At 37.1% G+C, this 27,710-nt stretch overlaps 3 protein-coding genes and 1 pseudogene across 4 annotated transcripts; 2 read left to right on the top strand and 2 right to left on the bottom strand.

The window, feature by feature from the left end:
* Nucleotides 1-1,469: 1,469 nt before the first annotated feature.
* LOC111489284 lies at nt 1,470-7,277 on the top strand (annotated as a pseudogene).
* A 1,490-nt stretch (nt 7,278-8,767) lies between these two features.
* On the top strand, nt 8,768-15,829 carry LOC111489283 (protein CROWDED NUCLEI 1-like). Of its 2 annotated transcripts, none has more exons than XM_023137419.1 (8): nt 8,768-9,537; nt 10,000-10,209; nt 11,027-11,280; nt 11,396-11,666; nt 11,751-11,834; nt 12,201-14,341; nt 14,692-14,842; nt 15,201-15,829. In XM_023137419.1, exons 1-8 carry the CDS (start codon nt 9,256-9,258, stop codon nt 15,438-15,440), a joined length of 3,633 nt encoding a protein of 1,210 aa, XP_022993187.1. In that variant the 5' UTR covers nt 8,768-9,255; the 3' UTR covers nt 15,441-15,829. The 2 variants fall into 2 exon arrangements, with proteins under 2 accessions (XP_022993187.1, XP_022993186.1); XM_023137418.1 differs by having other exon boundaries at nt 8,771-9,537; nt 14,692-14,848.
* Nucleotides 15,830-16,058: 229 nt separating this feature from the next.
* Nucleotides 16,059-22,344, bottom strand: LOC111489286. Its single transcript, XM_023137422.1, has 9 exons — nt 22,138-22,344; nt 20,712-21,353; nt 20,452-20,533; nt 19,871-19,946; nt 18,947-19,033; nt 18,214-18,347; nt 17,643-17,889; nt 17,347-17,410; nt 16,059-17,048 (listed from the first exon to the last, which is right to left on the bottom strand). The coding sequence occupies exons 2-9, from the start codon at nt 21,289-21,291 to the stop codon at nt 16,510-16,512; spliced, it is 1,809 nt and encodes a 602-aa protein (XP_022993190.1). The 5' UTR covers nt 21,292-21,353; nt 22,138-22,344; the 3' UTR covers nt 16,059-16,509.
* Nucleotides 22,345-22,916: 572 nt separating this feature from the next.
* LOC111489287 (transmembrane protein 33 homolog) lies at nt 22,917-27,526 on the bottom strand. Its single transcript, XM_023137423.1, has 9 exons — nt 27,228-27,526; nt 26,664-26,784; nt 26,474-26,574; nt 25,453-25,578; nt 25,137-25,257; nt 24,920-25,004; nt 23,974-24,087; nt 23,837-23,876; nt 22,917-23,325 (listed from the first exon to the last, which is right to left on the bottom strand). The coding sequence occupies exons 1-9, from the start codon at nt 27,402-27,404 to the stop codon at nt 23,173-23,175; spliced, it is 1,038 nt and encodes a 345-aa protein (XP_022993191.1). The 5' UTR covers nt 27,405-27,526; the 3' UTR covers nt 22,917-23,172.
* Nucleotides 27,527-27,710: the final 184 nt, after the last annotated feature.

Raw genomic sequence — 27,710 nt, 5'->3', positions numbered from 1 at the left:
TCTAAAATGGTACAAATTTTCAAAAATAGAAAAATAGTATATTCCAACGGCAAAAAACGAGGATTACTAAAATAAGGCTCACAATAATTGGAAATATTTGATTGGTTAAAATATTAACATTTAATTTTCATAATTTCTACAAAGTTTTTTAATTAGTTTACTCCTAATTTTTGTAAACAAAAATTAGTTATTATTCAAACGGTATAATTTTTAAATAAAAATATATTATTATTTTATTAAATTTGATAAAAATTAATTAACTTTGGATATTTATAATTACAAGACTATATTTCCAATGATAATTTTTTATCCAAGCTGGCTTAAGGGTTGAGGGACACATGCCACGACTTAATTGGTCCAATAATTTATTCTCCATGGTTGGAATTTGATTATTGGATAACTCTGACATTATTGGACGAATGTCCTCGAAAATTTGTTTAATATATAGAACTAATTAAAAATGTTGATTACGTACCAATGACATTTTAATTATTGATTCGAGGGAATTTTTTTTTTGTTTTTAAAATTAAAAAGTAATTTTGAAATACTAATAAAAATTGATGTACAGTAAGTATATTTCTTAATATTTTAAAAAAATTTAAAAATATTATTAAAGTTTTTAGAATATTTTTGTTTGGAGACAAAATAACTTCTTTTAAAATAAAATATTCAATATATAATTGTTCGTAACTCTTATCCGCCTACTCATCTTTTCCAATGAAGTACACCGTGGAATTCCCATTTTTGTCCCCACTTTTTCACATGACACGTGCATTTTCTTTCATTTTCCATTTTAGCCCTCCATTTTCTTTCTATTTACAACTCCTTCCTCACTCAACGGTCATTTTATCCTCCAGGGGTACTTTCGTCAGCGCAACGATGCCTTGGAACTCGCACGCTCCGAACTGAAAAAGGCAGTGGCGTCTCGGATACAGTTTTTTTCGTCTGGGAAATTCCTAAACTGCCCCCCACCCGGCTTCGACTATGATCTTCAAGTTTTGCCCAAATTACAAACATTTTTTTTTGCATATATTTTTCTATTTATTATATTTTATAAAATAAAATAAAATAATATAAGTTAATATAATAATTTTCTGTTAGGTAAAAATATCTTCTATCTCCGTCACATTTTATATTCGAATAATTTAATAGTAGAAAATTTGATATTTTTATTTTTTTTAATGAAAAAAATATTTTCCTCTTTCCTTATAAAATAGATTTGGAGTGTCTTTATTTTTTATTTTTAAGTAATAATTTAATTTTAAATTTTCCTTACTATTTTAACCCATTAATTTTGTTTAGAATTATTGAAAAATTGGACGTTATTATAATGAGTTCAAAAATGTTCCAACGATCCAACAATTTATCGGGTAATGAAGGGTAATATGGTAATTTGAGCGTGGAGTTGCGGCGGGGCCGTAGAAATTAACAAGTGGTTCGCGCAATAGCGCGCCAAAGGAGGCTGGAGATGGTGAAAGATTAGAGAGTGGATCGGTTCGTTTTGTGAGACGTTGTTGGATTTCAAATCTCCGTTTTGCTCGACTTTCGGAACTCTGTTCACGTTCGGCCTTTGGCGCTCATAATACAACTGGAATACACCAATGGTTAGCGGTTTGATTTTGGAAGTTCCTTCTGTTTTGTGTTTTCGACGGAATTCCGGCGGCTTCGACTGGGTCAGGTGAGGGCTGACTGAATATTCGTTGCATAATTTGTTTAAATTCCCGTGTGTGTTTCATTGTTTTGGTTAAGGAATTAGTTTTCTTTGTAGTTCGAGTCTTGGGTGCTGTGTGGGTTTTTGTGCTCACCCTCCGAAATTTGGGTTTCGCATGCTTATGAAGTTGAACTCACGATCCGTGGAATTTTCGAGAGTTTCGTGATGTTTACGCCGCAGAAGGCTTGGTCTGGAGCCGATTCTGCCTCGAATCCCAACTCTGTTTACTCCTAATTTTTGAGCCGCAGGGGTGATGGGATCAAGGGATCGGCTGAGGCGGCCGCCTTGGATCAAGAAGGGTTGGCTGAGAAGATCTACAGACTTGAAAACGAGGTTATTAGTTGATTTTGTGCGCGATTTTGTGGAATATTCATGTTCTTGGTTCTTTTAGTGGATTATTTTTGTCAATTTAGATGAGTTAGGAGAAGGTGGCTCACACTCTCTTCTAATTTCTTCGCTTTGAACAGATTTTTGAGTACCAATACAACATGGGGCTTCTCTTGATTGAGAAAAGGGATTGGACTTACAAATATGATGAGCTTAAACAAGCGTTGGCTGAAGTAAATGACACTCTCAAAAGAGAACAAATGGCCCATGTGATTGCAATATCTGATGCTGAGAAGCAGGAGGAAAATTTAAAGATCGCAACGGGCGTTGAGAAGGAGTGCGTTCTTGACGTATGGCTATAGCTTTCTATATCTTGTTTACTAACATATCTTGTGTATCTTGTCGATTCTGTTGAGAATTGTTGGGAGGGAGTCCCACACTGGCTAATTTAGGGAATGAACGTGGGTTTATAAGTAAGGAATACATCTCCATTGGTATGAGGCCTTTTGGGGAAGCCCAAAGCAAAGACATGAGAGCTTATGCTCAAAGTGGACAACAATATCATACCATTGTGGAGAGTCGTTATTTCTAACAAATTCGCTTTGCTTTTCTTTCCTTTATCTTGTTCCTCTATGCTACTTTCCAGATTGATTGAAAATGATTCTGGAAGATGTTTTTGAAGAAAGGAGAATGTTAAATTATTGGGGTAGATGACCGTCTTGTGGTCGAGGGCTTGAATTAGTTTCACTTCTCTGTTCTGAGGTCCTCTTTCCTGGGTTACTTATTGATTAAACTGCTGGTATGTGAAATGTTGTCATTCAGCTGGAGAAGGCTTTCCATGAGATGCGTGCAGGAAACGCTGAACTTAAGTTTACAGGTGACTCAAAGCTAGCTGAAGCTAATGCTTTAGTAACCAGCATTGAAGAAAAATCTTTGGAAGTGGTGGCGAAACTGCGTGCTGCGGATGCAAAACTTGCTGAGGTGAGCAGGAAGAATTCAGAGGTGGAAAGGAAGCTGCAAGATCTGGAGGCTCGGGAAGGTGCACTTAGAAGGGATCGTCTATCCTTCAATGCAGAGTATGCACTCCTCTCTAGAACCAAAAAGTATAATTTTAAAATGGTCTTTTCAACATTGACTTTTGTTAGACAGGAAGCTCACGAGGCTACGTTGTCTAAACAACGTGATGATTTGCGGGAATGGGAAAGAAAGCAGCAAGATGCAGAAGAGAGGCTTGCCAAGGGTCAAACAGTTCTTAATCAGCGAGAGGAGAGGGTAAATGGGAACGACAGGACGGTGAGACAGAAAGAGAGAGATCTTGAAGAGACTCAGAAGAAAATTGAGTCTGCTAATTTAGCTCTGAAAAGGAAGGAAGAAGATATAAGTAGTAGACTAGCAAACATAGCTTTGAAAGAGCAGGCTAGTTCCTTTCTTCAAGCACAGCAACAGATATGCAGTGAATTATATTTGCAGGTTTTAATATTACTGTTTCTTCTGGATGCAGGAATCCGATGCATTGAAAGTTACTTTGGAGATTAAAGAGAAGGAGTTACTTGTGTTAGAAGAAAAGCTTAGTGCTCGTGAAAAGGTAAGTTTTGTCACTCCACTTGCTGTATGGAATCTACGTGAGAACCGTATAGTTTTTTATGGCAGCTTCTGAATGCATCTCATTTACGATCAAACTGGTTCGATTTCGTTTGAGTTATAATATAGATTTTTATCTCCTATGAAAGATTGGTAGTTGCTAAGTTCGACCGAACTGGTTTTAATGCTCATCGGGTTAGTTTGATTTTGGTTGATATCAACTGAACCCTGGTATATGTTAGGGAAAGTAGCCTGGGAAATATAATACCTGGTAACATTTGAAATAGTCTAATTTTAATTTTAACCACTGAAATGTCAACAGGTTGAGATTCAAAAACTTCTTGATGAACACAATATCATTTTAGATGCAAAGAACGTTGAGTTTGAGCTGGAAATTGATCCAAAGAGAAAATCATTTGATGAAGAATTGAAAAACAAAGTGTCTGAAGTGGAGAAAAAGGAAGCCGAAATCAAGCACATGGAGGAAAAGGTTGGGAAACAAGAGCAGGCACTCGAAAAGAGAACGGAGAAGTTCAAGGAGAAAGAGGGAGACTATGATACAAAGCTCAAAGCTTTGAAAGAAAGAGAAAAGTCTACGAAATCGGAGGCGGAGAAGCTTGAGGTGGAGAAGAAACAATTGCTCACTGATAAAGAGGATCTGATCAGTTTAAAGGCGGAAATGGAGAAGATTAGATCCGAAATGATGCACGACTGTTGAAATTACATGAGGAGAGGGAAAGTCTTATAGTGAGCGAGACAGAAAGGTCTGATTTTCATGTTTTGCAGTCAGAATTGAAACAGGAGGTTGGGAAGTATAGGCAACAGAAAGAACTTCTGCTGAAGAAATCCGAGGATTTGAAGCAGCAGAAAGAAAATTTTGAAAGAGAACGGGAAGAGCTGGATGAGAAAAGCTCAGGTTGAGAAAGAGCAGAAGACCCTTTTGCAGCAAAAGGAAGAATTTGAAAAAAGGATCTTCTCTGAGGAGGAAAGGTTGAAAAATGAGCGATCAGAAACGGAAGCTTATATCGATAGAGAGCAGGAAGATCTAAAGTTAGCCCGAGAGTCCTTTGTAGCTAGTATGGAGCATGAGAAATCCGCTGTTGCTGAAAAAGCTCAAAGTGAGAAAAGTCGAATGATGCATGATTTTGAACTACGAAAAAGAGAACTCGAATCTTCCTTTCAGAATCGAGTGGAAGAAATGGAAAGAGAATTCCGTGAGAAAGAGAAGCGGTTTATAGAAGAGAAGGAGAGAGAGTTGGAGAATATTAAGTTTTTAAGAGATGTTGCGAGAAGAGGAATGGACGAGCTGAAACTCGAGAGACTTAACACTGAGAAAGAAAATCAGGAAGCTATAGCTAATAAAGAACATTTGGGAAGGCAGAGAATTGAATTACGTAAGGACATTGAAGAGCTTCTCGAATTTAGCAATAAGTTGAAAGACCAGCGAGAACGACTAATTGTGGAGCGAGATCGCATTTTGTCATATGTTGACAAACACAAGACCTGCAAGAACTGTGGGGAAACAGCATCTGAGTTTATACTTTCAGATTTACGATCTTTGGATAGTATTGAAAATGCTGATGTTCTTAATCTGCCTGGACTGCCTGATAGATATATGGAAATTCAAGGACTCCAGGCGTTTCCTGGTGGAGCTCTGGGTATTTCTGATGTGCAAAACGGGGAACTGACTCCGGGCGTAGCTGGTCCAAAATCTCATGTTTCTGGTGGAACCATTTCTGGGCTTCGCAAGTGCACGTCTAAGATTTTTAAGTTCTCTCCAGGTAAAGAGATTGCATCTCCAGCTGAGAAACAGGATGATGAGGCACCAAAGAAAGATGAACATGATGAGGCAGAGTTATCAATTGCAATTGCAAGTGATTCTCTTGATTACAAGAGAGCTCAATCTGATGTTAGTGGCAGGGAGGTTGAACCAAGCGGGAATTCACAACTGATGATCAAAGAAACATTATTAGTAAGGCACCAGAAGTTGCAGTCGACTCCCAACCTTCTGACGTAAGGGTAGCAAATCAGCGAAAACTATGTCCCAGGAGAGAAAAGCCTAAAGTCGGTAGAACTCGGTCGGTTACGGCAGTTGTTGAAGATGCTAAGGCTATAGTTGGGGAACTTCAGCAAACTCGACAGGTCGAGTATCCAAATGGATATGCTGAGGATTCTAGTCAGCTGAATAATGAGAGTCGGGATGAATCTAGTCTTGCTAGCAAAGGCACACAAAGGAATTTGCGGAAGAGGACACGTGCTAATTCATCTCAAATCATGGATGAGAATGATCATGATGACAGTGAGGTACGCTCTGGCAGTGTCGTGGAAATTCAACCAAGGAAAAGGCGACAGAGGGCTGTCCCAGCAGTGTGAGCTCCCGAAGAACGATACAATCTCTGGCGAACTAAAGCGTGAGATTCTGATTGTTCCTTTGTTATTTAGGTTGGAAAAACTGGGAAAAAATAACTGAAAGGCGTAGGTCGTTACACCATGAACGCCCTACCCATGGCCTCTATACATTTTAGTTTCGATATGTATTTTCATACGAATTATAACTTATCTGATTTGATTTTTTTTCAGTGCTTCTAAGGACCCTTCTACCGTTAATAAAGAAAATGAAGAAGATGCTCCTGTTGATCGTACAGCCGAAGACGTTCACCATTCAAAAGTTCGTCCTACACCATCAATGGGGGTCACTAGTGACAGTGCTGGAAGCACTCATCTCGTAAGAGTACGATTTAATCCTAGTATCTAGTTGAGCATCACGATTTCAAACCTGTATTTCCTTTAATGTTTGTCTAGACTCTGTATATGATCTTGACTTCTATCTTTGCACTACGGAAACTCATTTCGTATCGATTTTTTTCCCTAGAAAATTCGATGCATGTCATTATTTCATTTTGTCTCGACATTGATTGGTTTTGACCTTCCATCCTACATTCAATGTTGTATCTATCAGCTGCCAACTGTGGCATGGGTCATGATGAAGCAATGTTTATGCTGATTGAACTCTGGTAATTGATAGTTTAACGTCCTGGTCTTTCATTGTGCAGCATGAGAGAGTTGGAGATTGTCAAGAGGATGTTATTGCTGGCACGTCCCAAAACTCAACTGATATGGTATCTCTGAGTGAGGAAGTGAATGCAGGCAAGGACGTGGACCCTGGCCAATACAAATGTGAATCTTGTGAGGAAGTTGGAGATGAAGATGTAGAAGAGTCGAATCATCCAGGTGAAGTTTCAATAGCCAAGAAGCTTTGTATGTTCACCACAACATGAAGTTTCAATATTGTTGATTGTTGACTAAACATTAATGACCCCTTATTAGTTAGTATGGTGCCCAAACGGATTTATAAAGTATGTTAAAAAACCTCAGCTTTGTTGGATTTATATGTCTGTAACAATCCAACCTCTATATTGTTCTATTTGGGTTTTTCGCGTGGAGCTTCTCCTCCAAGTTTTTAAAACGCATATGTTAGGGAAAAATTTTCACATCCTTGTAAAAATGTTTCGTTCTCTTCTCCAACCGATGTGGGATCTCACAATCCACCCCTTCAGAGCCAGCATAATCGCTATACTTTCTCCTCTCCAATCGATGTATGTCTTTATAAGTTGAACATTCATATTTTCAATTAATTTCATTTGTTCACCTATTGGATTATAATTCTCGGTTTAAAATGACTAATTTATAGGCATAGAATGGTCCTAAACATAATCATTAATTAACCTTTTAGAATTAATGTGTTAGATATTGAAAATATTAATTAACCTTTTAGAATTAACGGGGTAGAAGTTGAAAATATTTATGGCCTCCCTTCACCAGATCTATTTTCACCCTTATAAATTAATAAATTTTAATACTACATTTAAATTCTCGTACTTATATTGCAAATAATAATAATAATAATTAGCATTTAATTTATTATTATTATTTCTTCATTAATTTTTAACTAAATACTTTTTTAATTGGGATTCTATTCTTGTGTAGGAAGGAAAATCAAGTTTGGGCAAAGCATCTCTTGAAAGGACTTTTTTTGTGTATGAGAAGACTACTTCTTGATTACGTCATATTTTAAGACTCAATTTATGGATATTTATTTTCTAAATTAATTTAAATATGATATTATTACTAAAAACATTTATTTTTTTAATAAAAAATATTTGTTGTCTCATAAGAAAATTTACCGGTCAAACAAGATAAAGTCAACCACTTAATGAAATTGTTGATTTAATTGACATTTTTTAAAAAAATTTACTAACTTAATTAGATACAATATACCCGAAAAATTAAAATAATATTAAAAAGAAGAAAAAACATAAATTAAAATAATAAAGTTGACTCAGCACATTCACGTCCAACTCATAACTAAAATAAATAAATAAATGAATATATATATTAAAGGGCAAAGAAAGAGGTATGGAAAATGATGGCTGGGAACATGAAAAAGAAAGGGAATCACATGGGACAAAAATATATTTAAATAAATAATTGGAGAAAAAATATATTTAATAATATGTAATTGTTCTTAATTCTTATCTTCCTTCAGTTTTTCCAACCTTTTTCAAACCCCTCCTCTCCCAGTACACCGTGGAATTCCCCTTCCTTTTTTAACTTTTTTTTTTTTTCATTTGCCACGTGTACTTTCTCCCATTTCTCATTTTTACCCCTCTCTTTTCCTTCTATTTACTACCCCTTTCTCACCCAACGGCCATTTTTTCCTCCGAGGGTACTTTCGTCAGCGCGTACAATGCACTGAATCTCGCACGCTCCGAGCTGGAAAAGGCAGCGGCGTCTCTGATGTGGGTTTTTTTGGTCTGTGAAATTCCTAAACTACCCCTGGCGGCGTGGAGTTTTCCTGGTCAATGCGGTTGGCTGCTGCGCCTATTAACTTTTTTTTTTCCTCATAAAATAAATATTTAAAAATAGAGTAAGGATTATAAAATAAATAGAAAATTATAAGAGAGTATTTTCCTTCTTAATTGTTCAGGTAAAAGAGTCTTTTTTTTTTAAAAAAATAATTTCTGATAATTATCGAATACATATTTGGAAAATAAAATTTTAATTTCAAAAGTAGAGAAGGGTAAGATGGTAATTTGGAGGTGGAGTTTGCGGTCGGGGCCCGTAGAAATAAACAAGTGGTCCGCACAAAAGCGCACAAAGGCAGGCTGGAGATAGATAGATAGAAAGATTAGAGAGAGGGGGATCGGTTCGATTTGTGAGACGTTGTCGGATTTCAAATCTTCATTTCGCCTGAATTTGGGAATTCCGTTCACGTCCGGCTTAGGGCGTTCTTAATAGAACTGGAATACGCGGAAGGTTGAGGGTTTGATTTCAAGTTTAGTTTGTTTGATTTTGGAACTTCCTTCATTTTTTTTTTGTGTTTTCGACGGAATTCGGGGGCTTCGCTTGCGGAGGGTTTGGGCTAACGGATTATTCGTTACGTATCTTGTTTGAATCTCCTCGTGTGTTTCTTTGTTTCTTTGGGCTGAGGGGTTAGTAGTTCGATTCTTGGGGAGTTGTGAGGGTTTTTGTGCCCACCCTCCGTTGAATTTTGGGTTTCGCACGCTTATGAAGTTGAATTCTCGATCACTGGAATTGGGTTTAGTTCCGAAGTTGGTGCTGTTGAGAGTTTCGTGATGTTTACGCCGCAGAAGGCTTGGTCTGGTTGGCCCCTCACGCCCAAGACCGGGGCCCAGAAGGGTGGGGCCGGTTCTGCCTCGAATCCAAACTCTGTTACTCCTAGCTTGAGCCGCAGGGGTGATGGGATCAAGGGGAAGACTGCTGCTTTTGGTGAAACCGCGACGCCTCTTTCAGGTACTGTAGTTGAAAATGGGAGAAACATGTTTGTGGGGTCCGCTGAGGCGGCCGCCTTGGACCAAGAAGGGTTTGCTGAGAAGATCTCAAGACTTGAAAACGAGGTCAGTTGATTTTGTTCACGATCTTGTTGATTATTCATTTACTTGCTTCTTTAAGTGGATTATTTTCGTTAATTTAGATAACTTAGGAGCATCTGTTTCGCAATGTCGTTCAGAGTTGAAGTAGTTTGTTCTTATGGTTTCTTGCTCGACTTGTGCCATGAATTGCAAACCAGTAGTATAGTTACATTATGTGGATAATGGAGTTGCGGGCCCTATAATAGGATATGTAACTAAGTTGGTTTATGTAGTATTATGAGCTAATGGTTTCTTCTTTTAATTTTTGGTGGAACGTGGAGCTACCGATCTGGTGTTTCTTATTTATAAGCATCTTAACCTTTTCCAGTTCAGCTTTATTTTTGTTTCGCCAGGTGTTTGGGAGCAGTATATTTTTACAAAATACCCACGCGTCAGGTGAACTAATTATAGTTATTAACTCTCTTCCAATTTCTTCGTGTTAAACAGCTTTTTGAGTACCAGTACAACATGGGGCTTCTCTTGATTGAGAAAAAGGATTGGGCTTTAAAATATGAAGAGCTTAAACAAGCGTTGGCTGAAGCAAACGACACTATCAAAAGAGAACAAATGGCCCATATGATTGCAATATCTGATGCTGAAAAGCAAGAGGAAAGTTTAAAGAAGGCATTGGGGGTTGAGAAGGAGTGCGTTCTTGATGTAAGGCCCCAGCTTTCTGTATCTTGTTTATTAACATATCATTTGCATCCCTATGGTGTCAATTCGCTTTCACATTCCTCTCTCACATTTTATTTATCAGTCTCATTCTAACCTCCTACCTTTTGGCATGTTTTCTATTTGCATCTTGTTAATGGAACTTTGTAAAGATGTATGACTTTGGAGATTTGTGTATTAGGCAATAGCCTAACTGCAAATTTGGTTATTTTTGTAGTGTAAGTTCCAGTTGGGACATATTACTGGCTTGAGTCCTTTTGGGTACTTGAATGAAATACCTTGATTTCTGCCTGCTGGAATGATGGTTTTTAAGATTACCTGATGGGATTGTATTGGCTCTGTTTTTAACGTTTTATGTTTTTTCCTATTCATTTTTTTCGAGAAAAAAGTATTTAAGAATTTTTCTTCTTCTTGTTCTCTTCTATGCTACTTTCCAGATTGACTGATGTTTCAATAAGTGATTTTTGAAGAAGGGAGGGAAGGAAATTATTTGGATAGATGACCATGGGAAGGGGGATATGCTCCATACAATTTAATGAAATGTATATTTACTGTTCTACATATGACCATTTGCATTAGCGGGACTATATTTCAAGTTCTCTCCTTTTCTTTCTATTTAGGAAAAGCGGGGTCTTGAGGATGAGGGCTTGAATTGTTTGAACTCATTTCCCCTTATCTAGTGTATAATTTGTATAGGTAAATGTATTCCCATTAAATAAGCCTGTCCACCTGCATATGCCCTCCTCTCTTCTGAGGTATTTTCAATGATTAAATTGCTGTTATGTGAAATATTGCCATGCAGCTGGAGAAGGCTTTACGTGAGATGCGTGCAGAAAATGCTGAAATTAAGTTCACAGGTGACTCAAAGCTAGCTGAAGCCAATGCTTTAGTAACTAGCATTGAAGAAAAATCTTTGGAGGTGGAGGCAAAACTGCGTGCTGCTGATGCAAAACTTGCTGAGGTGAGCCGGAAGAACTCAGAGGTGGAAAGGAAGCTGCAAGATCTGGAGGCTCGGGAAGGTGCATTTAGGAGGGATCGTCTATCCTTCAATGCAGAGTATGCTCTATTCTCAGATAATTGTTTTAAATCTTATCACATTCTTGTAATTTTTTCTCTAGAACCAAAAAGTACACAAGTTTAAAATGATGTTTTCAATTTTGACTTTTGTTAGACGAGAAGCTCTCGAGGCTACATTGTCTAAACAACGTGACGATTTACGGGAATGGGAAAGAAAGCAGCAAGATGCAGAAGAGAGGCTTGCCAAGGGTCAAACAATTCTTAATCAGCGAGAGGAGAGGGCTAATGAGAATGATAGGATGGTGAAACAGAAAGAGAGAGATCTTGAAGAGACTCAGAAGAAAATTGAGTCTGCTAATTTAGCTCTGAAAAGGAAAGAAGAAGATATAAGTAGTAGGCTAGCTAACATAGCTTTGAAAGAGCAGGCTAGTACCTTTCTTCAAGCAACCAACAGATACGCAGTGAATTATATTTACAGGTTTTAATATTACTGTTTCTTCTGGATGCAGGAATCCGATGCATTGAAAGTTACTTTGGAGATTAAAGAGAAGGAGTTACTTGTGTTAGAAGAAAAGCTTAGTGCTCGTGAAAAGGTAAGTTTTGTCACTCCACTTGCTGTATGGAATCTACGTGAGAACCGTATAGTTTTTTATGGCAGCTTCTGAATGCATCTCATTTATGATCAAATTGGTTCGATTTCGTTTGAGTTATAATATAGATTTTTATCTCCTATGAAAGATTGGTAGTTGCTAACTTCGACCGAACGGGTTTTAATGCTCATTGGATTAGTTTGATTTTGGTTGATACCAACTGAACCCTGGTATATGTTAGGGAAAGTAGCCTCCTTTACTCTTCTTAGGGATTGCCTCGTCAAATTTTATTTCCAAAGAAGAGAAATACAGTACCTGGTAACATTTGAAATAGTCTAATTTTATTTTTAACCACTGCAATGCCAACAGGTTGGGATTCAAAAACTTCTAGATGAACACAATGCCATTTTAGATGCAAAGAAAGTTGAGTTTGAGCTGGAAATTGATCAAAAGAGAAAATCTTTAGATGAAGAATTGAAAAACAAAGTGTCTGAAGTGGAGAAAAAGGAAGCTGAAATCAAGCACATGGAGGAAAAGGTTGCTAAAAGAGAGCAGGCACTCGAAAAGAGAACAGAGAAGTTCAAGGAGAAAGAGGCAGACTATGATACAAAGCTCAAAGCTTTGAAAGAAAGAGAGAAGTCAATGAAAACTGAGGAGAAGAAGCTTGAGGCAGAGAAGAAACAATTGCTCACTGATAAAGAGGATCTGATCAGTTTAATGGCTGAAGTGGAGAATATTAGAGCGGAGAATGAAGCACAACTGTTGAAATTACATGAAGAGAAGGAAAGTCTTAAAGTGAGTGAGACAGAGAAGTCTGATTTCCTCCGTTTGCAGTCTGAATTGAAACAAGAGATAGAGAAGTACAGGGAACAGAAAGAACTACTGCTGAAGGAAGCAGAGGATTTGAAGCAGCAGAAAGAAACTTTTGAGAGAGAATGGGAAGAGCTGGATGAGAAAAGAGCTCAGGTTGAGAAAGAGCAGAAGACTCTTTTGCAGCAAAAGGAAGAATTTGAAAAAAGGATCTTTGCTGAGGAGGAAAGGTTGAGAAATGAGCGATCAGAAACTGAAGCTTATATCCATAGGGAGCAGGAAGATCTAAAGTTAGCCCGAGAATCCTTTGCAGCTAGTATGGAGCATGAGAAATCCGCCATTGCTGAAAAAGCTCAAAGTGATAGAAGCCAAATGATGCATGATTTTGAACTACAAAAAAGAGAACTAGAATCTTCCATGCAGAATCGGGTCGAAGAAATGGAAAGAGAATTCCGTGAGAAAGAGAAATTGTTTAAGGAAGAGAAGGAGAGAGAGTTGGAGAATATTAAATTTTTAAGAGATGTAGCTAGAAGAGACATGGAGGAACTGAAACTCGAGAGACTCAAAACTGATAAAGAAAAACAGGAAGCTGAAGCTAATAAAGAACATTTGGAAAAGCAGAGAATTGAGATACGTAAGGACATTGAAGAGCTTCTCGAACTTAGCAATAAGCTGAAAAGTCAGCGAGAACAGCTTGTGGAGGAGAGAGATCGCTTTATTTCATATGTTGACAAACTCATGACCTGCAAGAACTGTGGGGAAACTGCATCTGAGTTTGTGCTTTCAGATTTACAATCTTTGGGTGGTATTGAAAATGCTGATGTTCTTAATCTGCCCGGACTTCCTGATAGATATATGGAAATTCAAGGACTGCATGTGTCTCCAGGTGGAACTCTGGGTACTTCTGATGTGCGAAATGGTGAACTGACTCCAGGCGTAGCTGGTCCAACATCTCATACTTCTAGTGGAACCATTTCTTGGCTTCGTAAGTGCACGTCTAAGATTTTTAAGTTCTCTCCAGGTAAAAAGATTGCATCTCCAGCATTTGAGAAACAGGATGATGACGAGGCACCAATATCAGATGAACATGATGTTCCGGCAGAACCTTCCAAGAGAGTATCTGCAAGTGAAGAGGAGGCAGAGTTATCTCTTGCAATTGCAAGTGATTCTCTTGACGACAAGAGAGTTCAGTCTGATGTTAGTGGCAGGGAGGTTGAACCAAGCCTGAATCTTTCAACTGATGATCAAAGTAACGTTAATAGTAAGGCACCAGAAGTTGCAGTTGATTCCCAACCTTCTGACACAAGGGTAGTAAATCAGCGAAAACTACGTCCCAGGAGAGAAAAGCCTAAAATCAGTAGAACTCGATCTGTTAAGGCGGTTGTTGAAGAATCTAAGGCTATAATTGTGGAACTTCAGCAAACTCAACTGGTTGAGTATCCTAATGGAAATGCTGAGGATTCTAGTCAGCTGAATAATGAGAGTCGGGATGAATCTAGTCTTGCTGGCAAAGGCACACGAAGGAATTTGCGGAAGAGGACACATGCTAATTCATCTCAAATCATGGGTGAGAATGATAATGATGACAGTGAGGTACGCTCTGGCAGTGCTGTTGAAGGTCAACCACGGAAAAGGCGACAGAGGGCTGTCCCCGCTGTGCGAGCTCCCGAAAAACGATACAATCTCCGGCGAACTAAAGCGTAAGATTCTGATTGTTCCTTTGTTATCTATGTAGGGAGAACTGGGGAAAAAAAATAACTGATAGGCGTAGATTATTACACCATGTCACCCTCCCTACCCATGTCCCTAATTCGATGTGGTTAAAAATGAACAAAAAAAAAAAAGTGTTTATTGTGCATATGCGTGGTTACGGTGGCACCCACCTTCCCATAGCCCCAACCCAACCTGCCTGAAAAAAACTATGTATATGTGCATGACCCTTTGAAGTTATTGCTCTTTACTCTACATTTTAATTTTGTGATGCCATTTAAAGACAAGTTATAATTTGTCTTTTATCTGATTTGGGTTTTTTGCTACTTAATTTATTCAGTGCAGGTGCTTCTAAAGACCCATCTAACATTAGTAAAGGAAATGAAGAAGATGCTCCTGTTAATCGTACAGAGGAAGACGTTCACTATTCAAAAGCTCGTCCTACACCATCAATGGGGGTTGCCAGCGACAATGCTGGAAGCACTTACCTTGTAAGGGTACGGTTCAATCCTAGATTCTTGTTGAGCATCATGATTTTGAACCTCTATTTCTTTCAATGTTTGTCTAATTTCAGTATATGAGCTCGTCTTTTATCTTTTTTCGTTCATATCAGTCTTGCATATTCTTCTTTAATCTTAAAACATATTCCATTTGCAATACTGAAGCTTATTTCTTATCGAGTTCTTTTCCCTAGAAAAACCAATCTATATAGGAGATAGGTTATGTCGTTATTTCATTTCGATCGTTTTAATTTGTCTAAACTTCGGTTTGGTTTTGGCCTTTCCCTTGACACTCAATGATGCAGCAATATGGGATCGTTAGTTAATGTTATGGTCTTTTATTGTGCAGTGTGGTACTGTTGGAGATAATCAAGATGTCACTATTGCTGGTACGTCGAAAAATTCAACTGATATGGTATCTCTGAGTGAAGAAGTGAACGGGTCACCCGAAATTGCAGGCAAGTACGGCGATCGTGGTAAATACAAAAGTGAATCTTGTGATGAAGATGAGGATGATGATGAAGAAGAGTCGGAACATCCAGGTGAAGCTTCCATAGGGAAGAAGCTGTGGACCTTTTTCACAACGTGACCATTTGACCTGCCTTCTTATAATAATGTTGACTGTTGAAGATGGGTAAGTGGGTCAACTTGTGTAGGATTGATTTGATGATGGTAGGGAGAGAAGGTTTAGATGTGTAACAAGAAGTCAAATGTAGTTAGAACTACGAATTTGTGAGGGCAGGGGGATTTGCTTTCTATTTCCTTCCCCCTCTTTTTCTTCTTCTTTTAGGATTCAGGATACTCCAGCCATTTTATATATTGACACTCTATCCGTAGCGCTAGTTATTTGACGTTACAGTAGCCGCTGACCCGTGGATTCTCGGCTATGCCCCCGAAATTTGTTTGTATCAAAATGTTTGCCTCTATGTTAGTTCTTGAATGATTGTTTTAACCTTATTGATTTGATTCCCTTTCTCACCCTTGTTCTACAATAAATGTGTTTGGTAGCCGGTTTTTGTGGATGATCTATTAAGATTTTGCTCTCCTCTTGCTTGCTAGTACAATTGTTTCTGTTCATCTTGTTTGAAAATGATTGCATTATGAACAGAAGGGGCAAAATCAAACTGTACTTCGAGTCGAATCGAGTACGATTATTTTGAGTATTACTTGCTGATGATTAGTTGTTCTCATCAAGAACCCCTGCTAGGACAATTGAAGATCCATCCCGGTAATACACTATGATAAATGATACTACCAACTTGTTCTTCGGATTATACTTTTTTTTCCGAATGAAACAAACAATGCTAGTCTTTCCCTCACCTAAAATCATATTTTTGGCGCAAACCTGAGAATCATTCAAAATAATGTTCCTGTCGAATCCTGTCATCTCGATCTAGTATTCTCGATATTCAGTTATCTCTCAAGTGAATAACCCATAGACAACAGAAGGTGCAAATTCATCAACTAATGTCTCAGTTTCACCAAACTATGATTCTTTTATACACGTTCTATCTCTCGTTTGTTTCAGAAACTTATCTGTCAACTGCCTGCAAGGTTAAATATTCTTCACCAGCTTTGAAATAAAAACGTCAAATCTACCTCACACCCACAATTCTTTCAGAATGTTTGTTTCTACAGAGGCTGTTGATCTCCAAATATCAGCGTCTTCTAGGTGGCGAAAATGGGGAGGAACTGTAAGAGCCATATCTTGAGTAATCATCGTCAAGCCGTGGGCTTTTTCTACCTCTATCCGAGTGGAGCCTCCCCAAATTTTGGCTCCTTGATGTTGAAAAATTATCTCTTGGACTACGGGAGCCATAACTAGATTCGTGACCGCCATACCTCGGAGTGAAGATGGTAGGACTTTTTACCGAGTCAACACCGGGAGGCCTGTAATCTCTGTAGTCCCGGGACCAACGTGGTTGATAGTGGTCATTTCCCCTCCCATCATGTTCTATGTGATGGTTCAAGCGCTGGCTTGACCGCTTTCTAGGGAGATCCGAACTCAAAGGTTCAGCAGACCAAAGTCTTTCATCTGCACTTTCTGGGATTGGAGCATTGATTCCAGGAAATTCAACGCTCATTTTCTTTCCTGGTTTACGGTACTCTGGCTCAGTAATTTCCCCATCTTCCTGTTCGTCACCTTTCTCATCAGCATATATTGTAATCCCTGATGGCTGATCCTCATCTTCCGGATCTGAAAGATCACAAGTTTTTACTGCCATTAAATAGTGAACAGAACATTGCAGATCATAATAGATATATTTATTTCTTGTTTGTTATTTTATAATGGTTAAACTTTTTTTTTTTTTATCGTAGTAATAATTCTAGTGGGAAATTATATTTAGCTTAAAACACAAACAAGTTTTTACTGCATGAGAGTGATTTTGAAACATGTTCTTTTTGTCAACGGAAGAACTACCTCTCATTGATAAAAATAAAAGAACAATGAATGACTAGATTGAAGAGAAAGCAGCACAGATAACGTAATTTACCTAGATATCCAGGTGGGTAGCCCAGCTCTCGCATTCTGTTAAGCCAAGGGGGTGGATCAAGCTCCTGAATAGTGAAAGGAATATAAAAAAACTAGCCACATATTGATTCCAACTCATAAAGTTCACACGTCAGTAAATCAAAATTTCCTATTAGTAATATTACTACTGAATTATGCATACGTTTTTCAAACCATAGGCCAATCTTCGTCGATTTCTAAATTTTGGTTTTATTTGATCTAAAATGACTGTTTAAGCCACGAAGGAAATAATTCTTAAAAACAAGATAGTTATAATACCTTGAGACCCAACAGTTGCCGTGTTTCAGCATCAAGAGATCCTGGCCTCAAATCATCATACTTCCCACCACGTGAACTCTGATAATATCGAGTTGAATTCCGGGAGCCAGAGCTATTATGTTTTTTATACATATTGCGAGCATTATTAACAGCAGCATTATCTCGAGGCTTTCGACAATCCTTTAAGGAATGGTTGTAAGAACCACAATTGAAACAACGGCTAGCATCATCAATTATCTTCTGGCCTCTAGAAAGTTTTCCATAGAAAATAAAGAAAGAGAACAAAAAAAAAAAAAAAACAAGTTCATAGTGTAGTATAAAAGGGTAACGATTAAAAGAGCACTAATTGAAAGACACAAAACCAAGCATAAGCCCATATTAGTATTCATGTACTCTGCAAAACTAAAAAGATAAAACTATTATGAAGAATCCTTTCATTTCCCTTGCCATGAAAAACAAGGAAATCAAGGACTAGATTTTATTTTAATATAAAGCTGCCTCATTCTTTAGATTTTCTTGTCCCCTGCTGTTAACTTGATCCATCAACAGCTGGTGAATAAAGAGAATTTACCCTTCCGCATTACTCGAATCATTGGCTGAAGTCAGTCCCAAAGTGAATCCCCGATCGTATAGTGGCACCGAATTATCATCTATAGGAACAAAATTTTGCTGCTGTTCACTTGTTTGGTTGTCAATCCAGAAAGTCTGCAGTTAAAACAATGATTAAGAAGAAAAATTCAGGAAGTAGCTAAAAAAACAAAAGAGGAAGGAAAAGCTAATAAATAATTCACAAATTCTTTACCACAAAATAACATACGTAGAACGAACCATAAAGGGAAAATAGGTTTAGTTTGTCTCCAGCATCAAGCTGAATAAAGGATAATAGAGTAAACAAAAAGAAAGTTTATCAACATGTTCTCATATTGTGAGTCAAAACGTCCCCATGTTGTTATTGGCATTAACTTTATGTGTAGCCTAGTTATCCATACACCTGCTTTAATTGCTACCAGCAATTCAAATTTTCAAATATGATGGTCTGTGGTCATGCTAACACTAAACAAGAAAGTTTCAAGAGTTAAGCTCCTAGAAGAACTTCTAGTTCCCACACACGGGATAGAGAAAAAGAATGAAAAAGGGAAGTCCAAATTCAAACCTTTCCTCTTAACTTAAGATTTAGCATAAGAGATATAAGTAGAAAACTGCTGCTAACTAAACCCGAAAGTAGAAACGCCATTCAAATTGAGATAAACATAGGTCAAAAAGCTCAAATATAAACGTTTATGAACAAAGAGATAGAAAGTCACCACTGCTGAAGTCTTCATTGTGCCGACACGTAGAGCAGGAAAGAAAGTCTCTTCTCCAGATTCTAGGTTTTCAGATTCTTTATCACCCTGAACAGAGAAACAGACAAGTTCAATTAGCCTCCACCCCTCCACCACAACAAACACACAGAAACACAGACAAAAAACTCATCCAATGAACAAATCCGTCAATTGCCACTTAAACCAAAATTTTAAAAGGATACTTTAACCTCACTACTATAATCATTTATAGGGTTGGCTTATAATATAAATTTTTGACTTCGATACATTGAAAGTCTCAATACCAAAAAAGTAGTAATAGTTCATATTGTCACTCAAACTTTTATATTTTTGAAGAACAAGATAAATTAATATTATTCTTCTAATCATAACCTGAGGCATAGAGACTTATAAGCCTCATTACACTTTTACAAGGGTGCAAGTCTCTTGTGGTTCAAAGGAGGCGTAAGTCTCGAGGCTAAAAGCAAGAGTCTTACCTCAAGGCAAGCCTCGGACACACTACACAGGGATTTCATTATTTTCTAGGAACAATTAGAGGATAACCACCTCATTAACCTATAACTTACCCTTTTGAACACTAGCCAATCACTGGTGGCTCGCTTGCTTCTTCATTCAAAATCAAAGATAATAAAATAACCTCATTTCAAGAAACTTGACAAGAACAAACATTGTCCAAAAAATCACTCAAGATAGTGAACTTTAAATTTAGAAAAAATCATTTGTGAAGAAAAACCATTAACAGAAAAACACTTGCCTACAGATGAGTACACCTCAGTTTAACTATTCGACAAAATCAGATGAAAAAGAGTTGATTCTAAATTCCACAAGATTGTGTAAGCCAACAAATTAAACAATAAGCCAGAGAAGATAGCTGCAAACCAAGCAGCACTGATGAATGAGGTTTACTTGTGATGGAGAACCTCGTTGAGCATTCCACTCAGACCACTGCTTTAATAATTCATCCAGCTTTTGTTTACTATCTCTGACAATAAGAAAATGAATCTAGTTAGGTACTTACAAATTCAGTTGTTGAACATAGTTCTCTATAAGTTGTTCGACCAACATTAAATTTTAATTTTTTCTAATAAGAGAATCAGTTTCCAATAGGATAAATACAAATATAGTTTAAAAAAATGGTCTTTTATAAGGAAAGGAAGAAACATTTTTAAGTGGATGACAATTTCAAAATAAGAGAACAACTTTCATTGAAATTTTAAAATTTATATAGGCTTCAAGACAAATCAATTTCAGAAAATTGCTTCATCTCACCAATAATTAGTCATTCGGTTGTATCAAATTCAAATGATGCTAGTTCTCTAACCAGTACCACTGTTAGCACTCTAATCCCTTAAAAGCCGTAATTCAAACAATATCACCATGTTTTACACTTTTTGGCAATGATGCCTGTTCCTCAAATACAATAAAATATAATTTTTATTCAATTGAACAAATAGGCTCATTTTTGCAGAAGCAGTTACACAACCAACCTTGTTAAAGAAGTATACACGATGTGCACTGAAGGTTGTTGCTCATCCATGGCCATCCTTGGTTTTTTTACACCTAATATTGCTGGATAAGTAGAAAAATATTTTTTAGTATCACAATTAGAACATTGTAAATTATATATAACTAAACTTATCACAATTAAAAGGGGATACGCCTTTAAAAAATGGTAAAAAAACCGATAGATTAGTTTTTGAAAGTAAATCATAAAAGAAGATGGATTCGGGGAGAAAAATCCAACTACCATCACTCTTGTGAATCTTTCTGGGGCTTCCATGATCATGGGATGGGGCCGAGCCATTCTTAATGCAAACTCCAGTGGCTAGAGTCAATAGACCACTAGTTTTCGAGAAGGATGAATTGTCAACCAAATCCTTCTGAATTTTTTTACTTTCGGCATGAGAAACATCTTTGGATCTTAAATGAAGCTCATTCTGCTGCAAGGGCTCTCTGCTTGGTAGTATATTCCCATCTACAGAGTTGACTGGCAGGTATTCGGCTTCACTCCGTATTTTATAATTCTCACTTCTACTTCTAGTCTTACTAAAATCTGGGAGGTTATTCAAATCCTCAATTTCCATATCTGATTCAGAACATTGTGTTTCATCATTAAGGCCAGATTGGGGTATGCAACGCATATCTTCCAACTGTACATCATCGGCAAGCTCAACCTTCTCTATGCTTGCAGGATTGTCCTTGCAGTTCAAAACACTTGATTGAGAAGAAGCTTCTCTTGTTTCATTAAAACTAAGAGATTCATTACTCTCATTTTCATTTCCAAAATCACCAGAAGCTGGCAATGCAATGAAATCCTCGGTTCCCATAAAATGGAAATATAACGGACAATTCGGTAGCAAAAAGTCCACTCAGTAGCTGTAAATTTAATCTGCAAGAATAAACAGCATACCAGGTAGGAATCACCAATCAATAAAAAGTGGCAATGACACATGTTAATCCATACAACATTATGAACACTTCAGGTAAAAGTAGACTGGGAAGTTAAGTAATTATAAACAAATTAATTATATAAGTAAATAAAACTATAAAGAATCCAAAAAGTAATTGATAATATAACCATCTGACTTATGATATTTTCAGAATCCAAGACTTTCAGAAAACCCTCAAGCCTTAAATATAAAAATCATGGAGCATATCAAAGATCCAGTTTCAATTCCCCTAGATCCCCAGCTTAGAATATTGACCATCTACAGGTGTCTTCATTACGTAACAGTGTAGGGTTAGAAAGTAGTCCAAGAAAATGGCGTCTCAAAATTCTGATTATGTAGAAAAATACATATCTAAGTCGTGTTAAAACTAGAAACAGCATCATCAAGTTGAAATTAGTTCTTTTCCAGTCCAACAAATGTGGGGTGGGGATTTGAACCTCTTCTTTAATTTCCTGCAGTCAGCACTTTTTCCCAAGTTTCTATATCACAAATTATTGCTCAAGCTTCAAATTATTATATCAACAACATCAAAGAGCTAATCTACAGTCGGATCCAAGTGATGAAAATGGAAGCTGAAAACTTAACGGCAAACGGATGCTTGAAAATTTGCTAATTCGAACACATTCTAGTTTAGTTCAGAATACGTTGTAATGAATCAAATAAGGAATGAGAAGCTTATGCTATGAGGGGAAAACGAGAAATTTAGGGTCGTGGAGAAGGTACCTGAGCAGGTCAGTAAAATTCGGACACAGAAATGGGAAAAACAAAAAAGCCGAAGAAAGCGAAGCGACTACAAGAGAGATCTGTCGGAGCCGGAATTGAGAAAATATCAGCCACTCCAAAGACGACGAGCAAGTGAGGGATGGTCAAATGCTCCGGGCGGCGCAGCGCGGCAGATGGATGCGTGCTTGCCGTACGATTCAGATTCTTCCTTTTATTTATTTATTTATTTATATTCTTTTTAATTACAACCTTAACTCATTCACTTTTAAATTATAAAAAATTAATTGGTCATTCACATCTTTCACCATTTTTAAATTTCATAATTTTTTTTATTATATCTTTTTTAAAATCCTAAAGACTTGATATTGAAAGTCAATGGTCATTTAAAACTGATCGGACACAAAATTGAAGTTAAAAGTGGACGATTTTTGTTTACATCAAACAATAATTAGAAGCCGAAAGATTCAAACTTTCGACACCTTGACCAATTACGTTTACGATAAAACCTAAAAATCGATCATTAATCCAATTTGAGTACCTCCACGATTTATGCAATATAATATCTATTGATATCAATATACTTCCTCCAATCCTATGTAACGAGTTTAAAAGGTCTAGCATATCTCAAAATATTCAACAAAAACTCACCTAAACCCATGTATCGAAGCCCGTGTAGCAATCGTCGAGTCAAGTAACCCATTTTCCGAACCTCATTAGATACTAAAATGTCGGATATGAAGTCGACAAAATGAAAGAAATAATGAACCTTGGCTCCGCCATGAACAGAAGGCATATAGCCACCACCATGAGAAACCTTTAGGCAGTATGACAAAATTTAACCCACATTTCAAACATAGTAATCTCCTAAGATGTGTATAATGTATATCAATGATAAGTATATAAGTTGCATTTGGACGCCAAACTTGATCCACAGTTTTTGTAAGTGAGAATCTCATCCAACTTATGGAGTCACTACTATGATTAGTCTAAAAATTTTGGTACATCAGAGTTGCATCTTCTTCCTCTATTAGCTTTCTACCTGAACCACCATCGCTGCGCCATTGAAAGAGGAGTATTGAGGAACGGGGCATAGCGGTAGATCAACGGAGAAACAAACCTCCCAATATTCGACCAGGCGCTACGATGATACCCAGAAGTGGCAGGAGCGTGATACATGAGCTTTAGCAGCTGGTTTGCAAGAACAAAAAAAGTGATTCACCAGCTCTATTTTTCAATATGAACACAAAATAAAAAGTTTCTAAGAGAAACACCCGGAAAGATCGTCACCAGCCTATTCATGAGTTTATAACATCAAATGAGATCATCAACATACGAAATTGTTGGTTACAGATTCAAGAGAATCGTTTTTGAGTTAATGATTCAAAAGACTATGGTTGTCGATGGAAATTCAAACGTTTGAATACTGAATTCTTTAGTCCTGACATTGTGTGCCTCAATTCCCTATCATATTATACTATAATAGCAAGCCCACCGCTAGCAAATATTGTCCTCTTTAGACTTTTCTTTTCGGGTTTTCCCTCAAGGTTTTAAAATGCATATGCAAGGGAGAGGTTTCTAACACCCTTATAAAGAATATTTTGTTCCCCTCTCCGACTGATGTGGGATCTCACATATACTCAAATGAACAAAGAATATGCTATTATTATGTTAATGATTACTACAAAAGCAAAAGACACACCTGCCAGTACATGAATGCATGTAAGAAGTTGCGTTGCCACCTGCAAAACATAAGTTTGAAGAGATCAATGAAGGGAAATGAGCATTAAAAAGGATCTAGAAGAAATTGAGAAGAGCCAAAAGGAACTAAAAACTGACGAAAGCAAGGAGATGATTAGGAGGAAGCCAAGTCCAATCTCAGCCTGCGAAGATAGGATGCTGAGAGTAGTTGAATTTGACTCCACCCATACGCAAGGCTCTTCCAAATATTTCCTGCATCAAATTAGAAACGGCATAAGAGCATAAGATACTTGCACAGAGAGAACCTGATAGGTTATTGCTATGAACTTGAGCGATTAAAGTAGTCGACAACAAGATTTTAAGCACACGAGAAAAGTAAGAGTCGATACACGTTCATCTATTTTTCTGGCATGCGGACAGGAGAGCCCACCACTTGGTTTCTTCTTTATCCTTGTAACAACTCATTAATTCCCTCGAGAACGAATTATGTGTCTCCTATTAATACTATTCAGCTTCCAAATTTGTAATTAACGGTGCTTTAATCAGATCTATTCTCTCTTTTCTGTACTATGCCACTTAATTTCTTAGTATATCCTTCTCTAGGCATAAGGAAGAAAATGTGGGCACCTTCCCCTCCATAAAAGCAAAGATGGAAAATATAAAATGAAGAACAAATCCAGTCCTCATCTAAGAAGCATGGACACTTTCGTTCGGCCAGCGTGCTTGTGCATGACACATGTTGACCAATTAGGCACTCTATCAAACACTTGGTAGTGCAATAGATGTTGTACAAAGTCAAAATACGTTCAACATTTACTAGACAGGAATTCATCAAACTAATTTTTAAGCACATAAATACATAAACTCATTGACTTTGAAGTTCTTGTATAAAAATGATATATATTTTAAGAAATGTACATTTAATAAACATTTCCTTGTCGTGTACGTGTCATATCCGTATTTGTGCTTCTTAGGGGTTGACTGTAAGAGCAGAGACCAAGGTTCTTTTTTTTTTTTTTTTTCAGGGTGAACCAGAATCCAAGTGGAACAAATAAACTGAACTGAAAATTTGAGAACAGGCTACCTGTATAAGGACGAACGTGCAAAATTACGCCTAAGAAACTTTGCAACATGTTCAAGAGCCCGACACAGGATAGGAATTAAAGCAACTGCATTAACCAAAAAATATGTTACCGCACAAGTGTGAAAGATGAAAATAATTACATGAACACAGTCATACAGTGATATCATAAGATAAGATCAATAAATAAACAAAACTTGAATAGCGAAGCTATGCTTACATTTAAGACAAATATTTGAAGTCAAAAAGGTGATACAGTAAATGAAGTAAATGAAATCTTTTGTTGCAATTATGGACTGGAAATAGGTTTGCAATGCTTGCAAATTCCACGCCCTGGGCTTCTGCAGACATTAAAAAATTAATAATTCAAGATAGAAAGACAACAGATAACCTAGATGGACATAAAGGAGCTGTTTTTTATTTCTTCGTATTCTCGAGGACAATAACCCGAGCATTTTCTTTTCTTTAGATAGGAAGAATTTAATCGTTTTCATGGAATGGAAATGAGGCTTGTTAAATTAGTACAGAGGACTTACTCCGTATAACGAGTACAAAGAATATAAAGAAGAACAAGTTATGCCCATAAAAGATAGCCTATATGCCCTCTGCGAAAGATTTTTGGGTATTAGGGGGAAAATTGCAAGCACAGCTACAATAAGCACCTGCAGAAGAAAAGAGAACAACCTTTAAGGATGGAGCCCAAATTGAAAAATATATAAAAAAAAATAGAAGCAGGTCAGAAAGATCCATAACCACGAGCCAATACTAAAGAAAACCAATATATTTTTATGAACATACCTTCGTATATGACTTTCATGCTCGAATTTGAAATAATGTTCATGACTTTTCAATAAAGATTTTTATTGGAGGCTTAAAGTTTCCCCAAAGGAAAAGCAGCTCATGGACAATGGTCACACATAACCTCTACAATTTGATAACTGAAATCTGCTATGGATGAACTTTTCATATGTAAATGAATTCTCCAGGATATCACAAAGTCCAACAGAAAGTCTTTTGTTTGCAGTTTACCCAAAAACGGGACAGTTGAAAATCTCAATTGAGGTAAAAAAAGACATCAAAACTTAAATTAATAAAGAAAACCTGGAAGTAAATCTTGGAGAAAGATCAGGACACTGTCAAATAATAACTCACTAAGTAGAAGAAATAATGCACATCGTACCCTTCCTATCTAGAGGGATTCAAGTGCATAGCAAGCGTGCACAGGGAGACGCAAACAGAGGACAGTTTTGGTAATGATGGGGATAGCTCCACAAAGAGAGAGAAGGAAAAGTGTTTCAGATACAAATAGGATATGGCGGTATGTACCAACAAAACTTATGAGATTTACATTCATCTTTCGGAAATGATGGATTGAAAGTTCATACAAGCTTTCATAAAACCAGCAACTCAGATTTAAGAAAAAAAATCCAAATACATAAATAACATTGTGATGAAGAAATTTGCAACTTTGTGTGTGTAGCCCTCAAATTTTCTGAGGTTGTACCAAACATTGCAAGATCATGTAATGTAAGTAAGCATGACCTAAACTAAACCTACCCATGCATTGACAGAAAACTGGATCGTTTGTCGATCCCAGCGCAACGGACTTGGATTAGCATCTGCACTTGCAGACGTACCTGAAGTCCTAGTCGTTGACCCTGCATTATGAGGAATGCATTATGGAAATGCAATCAGGTAACTTCACAACGAACATTAAAATATATCTAGATCTAAACAGAACTTATACCTGAACTTCGTGGTCGACTACGGTCATTAGTAGGAGGGGGTGCTGCTGAAGATGTTGCTGAAGGTCTGGATGACTGAGTTGAACTACTTGAAGACATGGCCTCTACCACAAGATCGGGATCCTGTTTCGACAAGCAAGGAAAAGAAGCATAAGGTAAGAATTTAAAACACATCCAAGAAGACATTTGAATTCTCAGCAGCCACCAAACAGCACAAATTCTATAAAAGCGGATAGTTAAAAAAATACCCCATTTCTCAGCTTATACAAAACCAGTCTAAATTTTTAGCTAATTGACTTGTAATTGAACTTGAACATCCTCTCTCAATTCCAAGAACCCATAAATCCACACGAAATCTCTAATTTTAAAAGAGAAAATTCCCAATAAAAATTGCACTAACAGTAACATTCCACAAAGCAGAAACTAGCGAGAAACAACAAAATTTAAGCCACATCTCGAAATCCAGAACTCAACGCCAAATAGCTTAACAATTACCGAGTACGGAGTCTAAATTGAAGAACACAACGATACCCAATTCGAAAACAATCAAAAGGGAGAGAACCCACGATGTAACGCTGGTAGAACTTGCGCTTGTAATGGTCAACAACGTCGGGGCGAGAAGCCATGTGAGGAGGGATCAGAATGTTGGACCAGTAATCAGCCCATTTGGGATCGTTCTCGTAATCGTATGCTGCCGCCGCTGCCCTCTTCAGCCTCTGTGGATCCTCTCGTTCTTCTGCCATTCTTCGTTCTTCGTTCTAAGCTGTCTCCTTCACTACCAGGTGATTCTGTGCTTCTGGAAACAAGATTTCTCTCGGCGAGAAAGTAGAGAGAAATTAGGTGCCGATTTACTTTCCACTAGGAGTATAGATTCTCTTTCCATTGCTGAAGAAACGGTGTCGTTTTAAATTAATTGAAATATTTCATAATATTTTCCTTTTTCTTTGGTCGTCAATTATATTTAGTTAAAACATTGTCTTGACCAAAAAAAATATAAATAAATAAATAAAACTAAAAAAAAAAATCACATTTTCTCATATTTGTTGCAT

This window comes from Cucurbita maxima, unplaced genomic scaffold (genome assembly GCF_002738345.1).
Source record: "Cucurbita maxima cultivar Rimu unplaced genomic scaffold, Cmax_1.0 Cma_Scf00014, whole genome shotgun sequence".
NCBI lineage: Eukaryota > Viridiplantae > Streptophyta > Magnoliopsida > Cucurbitales > Cucurbitaceae > Cucurbita > Cucurbita maxima.
This window is presented reverse-complemented; position numbering and strand designations above follow the sequence as displayed.

What these genes read in the sequence shown, in the direction of transcription:
- LOC111489283 (XM_023137418.1), top strand. Translation starts at nt 9,256, where the DNA reads ATGTTTACGCCGCAGAAGGCTTGGTCTGGTTGGCCCCTCACGCCCAAG. An exon ending in CGTCTATCCTTCAATGCAGA is followed by an intron (nt 11,281 to 11,395) that starts GTATGCTCTATT and finishes GACTTTTGTTAG; the next exon opens with ACGAGAAGCTCTCGAGGCTA. An exon ending in AGCTTAGTGCTCGTGAAAAG is followed by an intron (nt 11,835 to 12,200) that starts GTAAGTTTTGTC and finishes CAATGCCAACAG; the next exon opens with GTTGGGATTCAAAAACTTCT.
- LOC111489286 (XM_023137422.1), bottom strand. Translation starts at nt 21,291, where the DNA reads ATGGGAACCGAGGATTTCATTGCATTGCCAGCTTCTGGTGATTTTGGA. An exon ending in AACGAGGTTCTCCATCACAA is followed by an intron (nt 19,034 to 19,870) that starts GTAAACCTCATT and finishes TTCTCTGTTCAG; the next exon opens with GGTGATAAAGAATCTGAAAA. An exon ending in CAATGAAGACTTCAGCAGTG is followed by an intron (nt 18,348 to 18,946) that starts GTGACTTTCTAT and finishes TTTTAACTGCAG; the next exon opens with ACTTTCTGGATTGACAACCA.
- LOC111489287 (XM_023137423.1), bottom strand. Translation starts at nt 27,404, where the DNA reads ATGGCAGAAGAACGAGAGGATCCACAGAGGCTGAAGAGGGCAGCGGCG. An exon ending in AGTTCTACCAGCGTTACATC is followed by an intron (nt 26,785 to 27,227) that starts GTGGGTTCTCTC and finishes TTGTCGAAACAG; the next exon opens with GATCCCGATCTTGTGGTAGA. An exon ending in TTCAAATATTTGTCTTAAAT is followed by an intron (nt 25,005 to 25,136) that starts GTAAGCATAGCT and finishes TGGTTAATGCAG; the next exon opens with TTGCTTTAATTCCTATCCTG.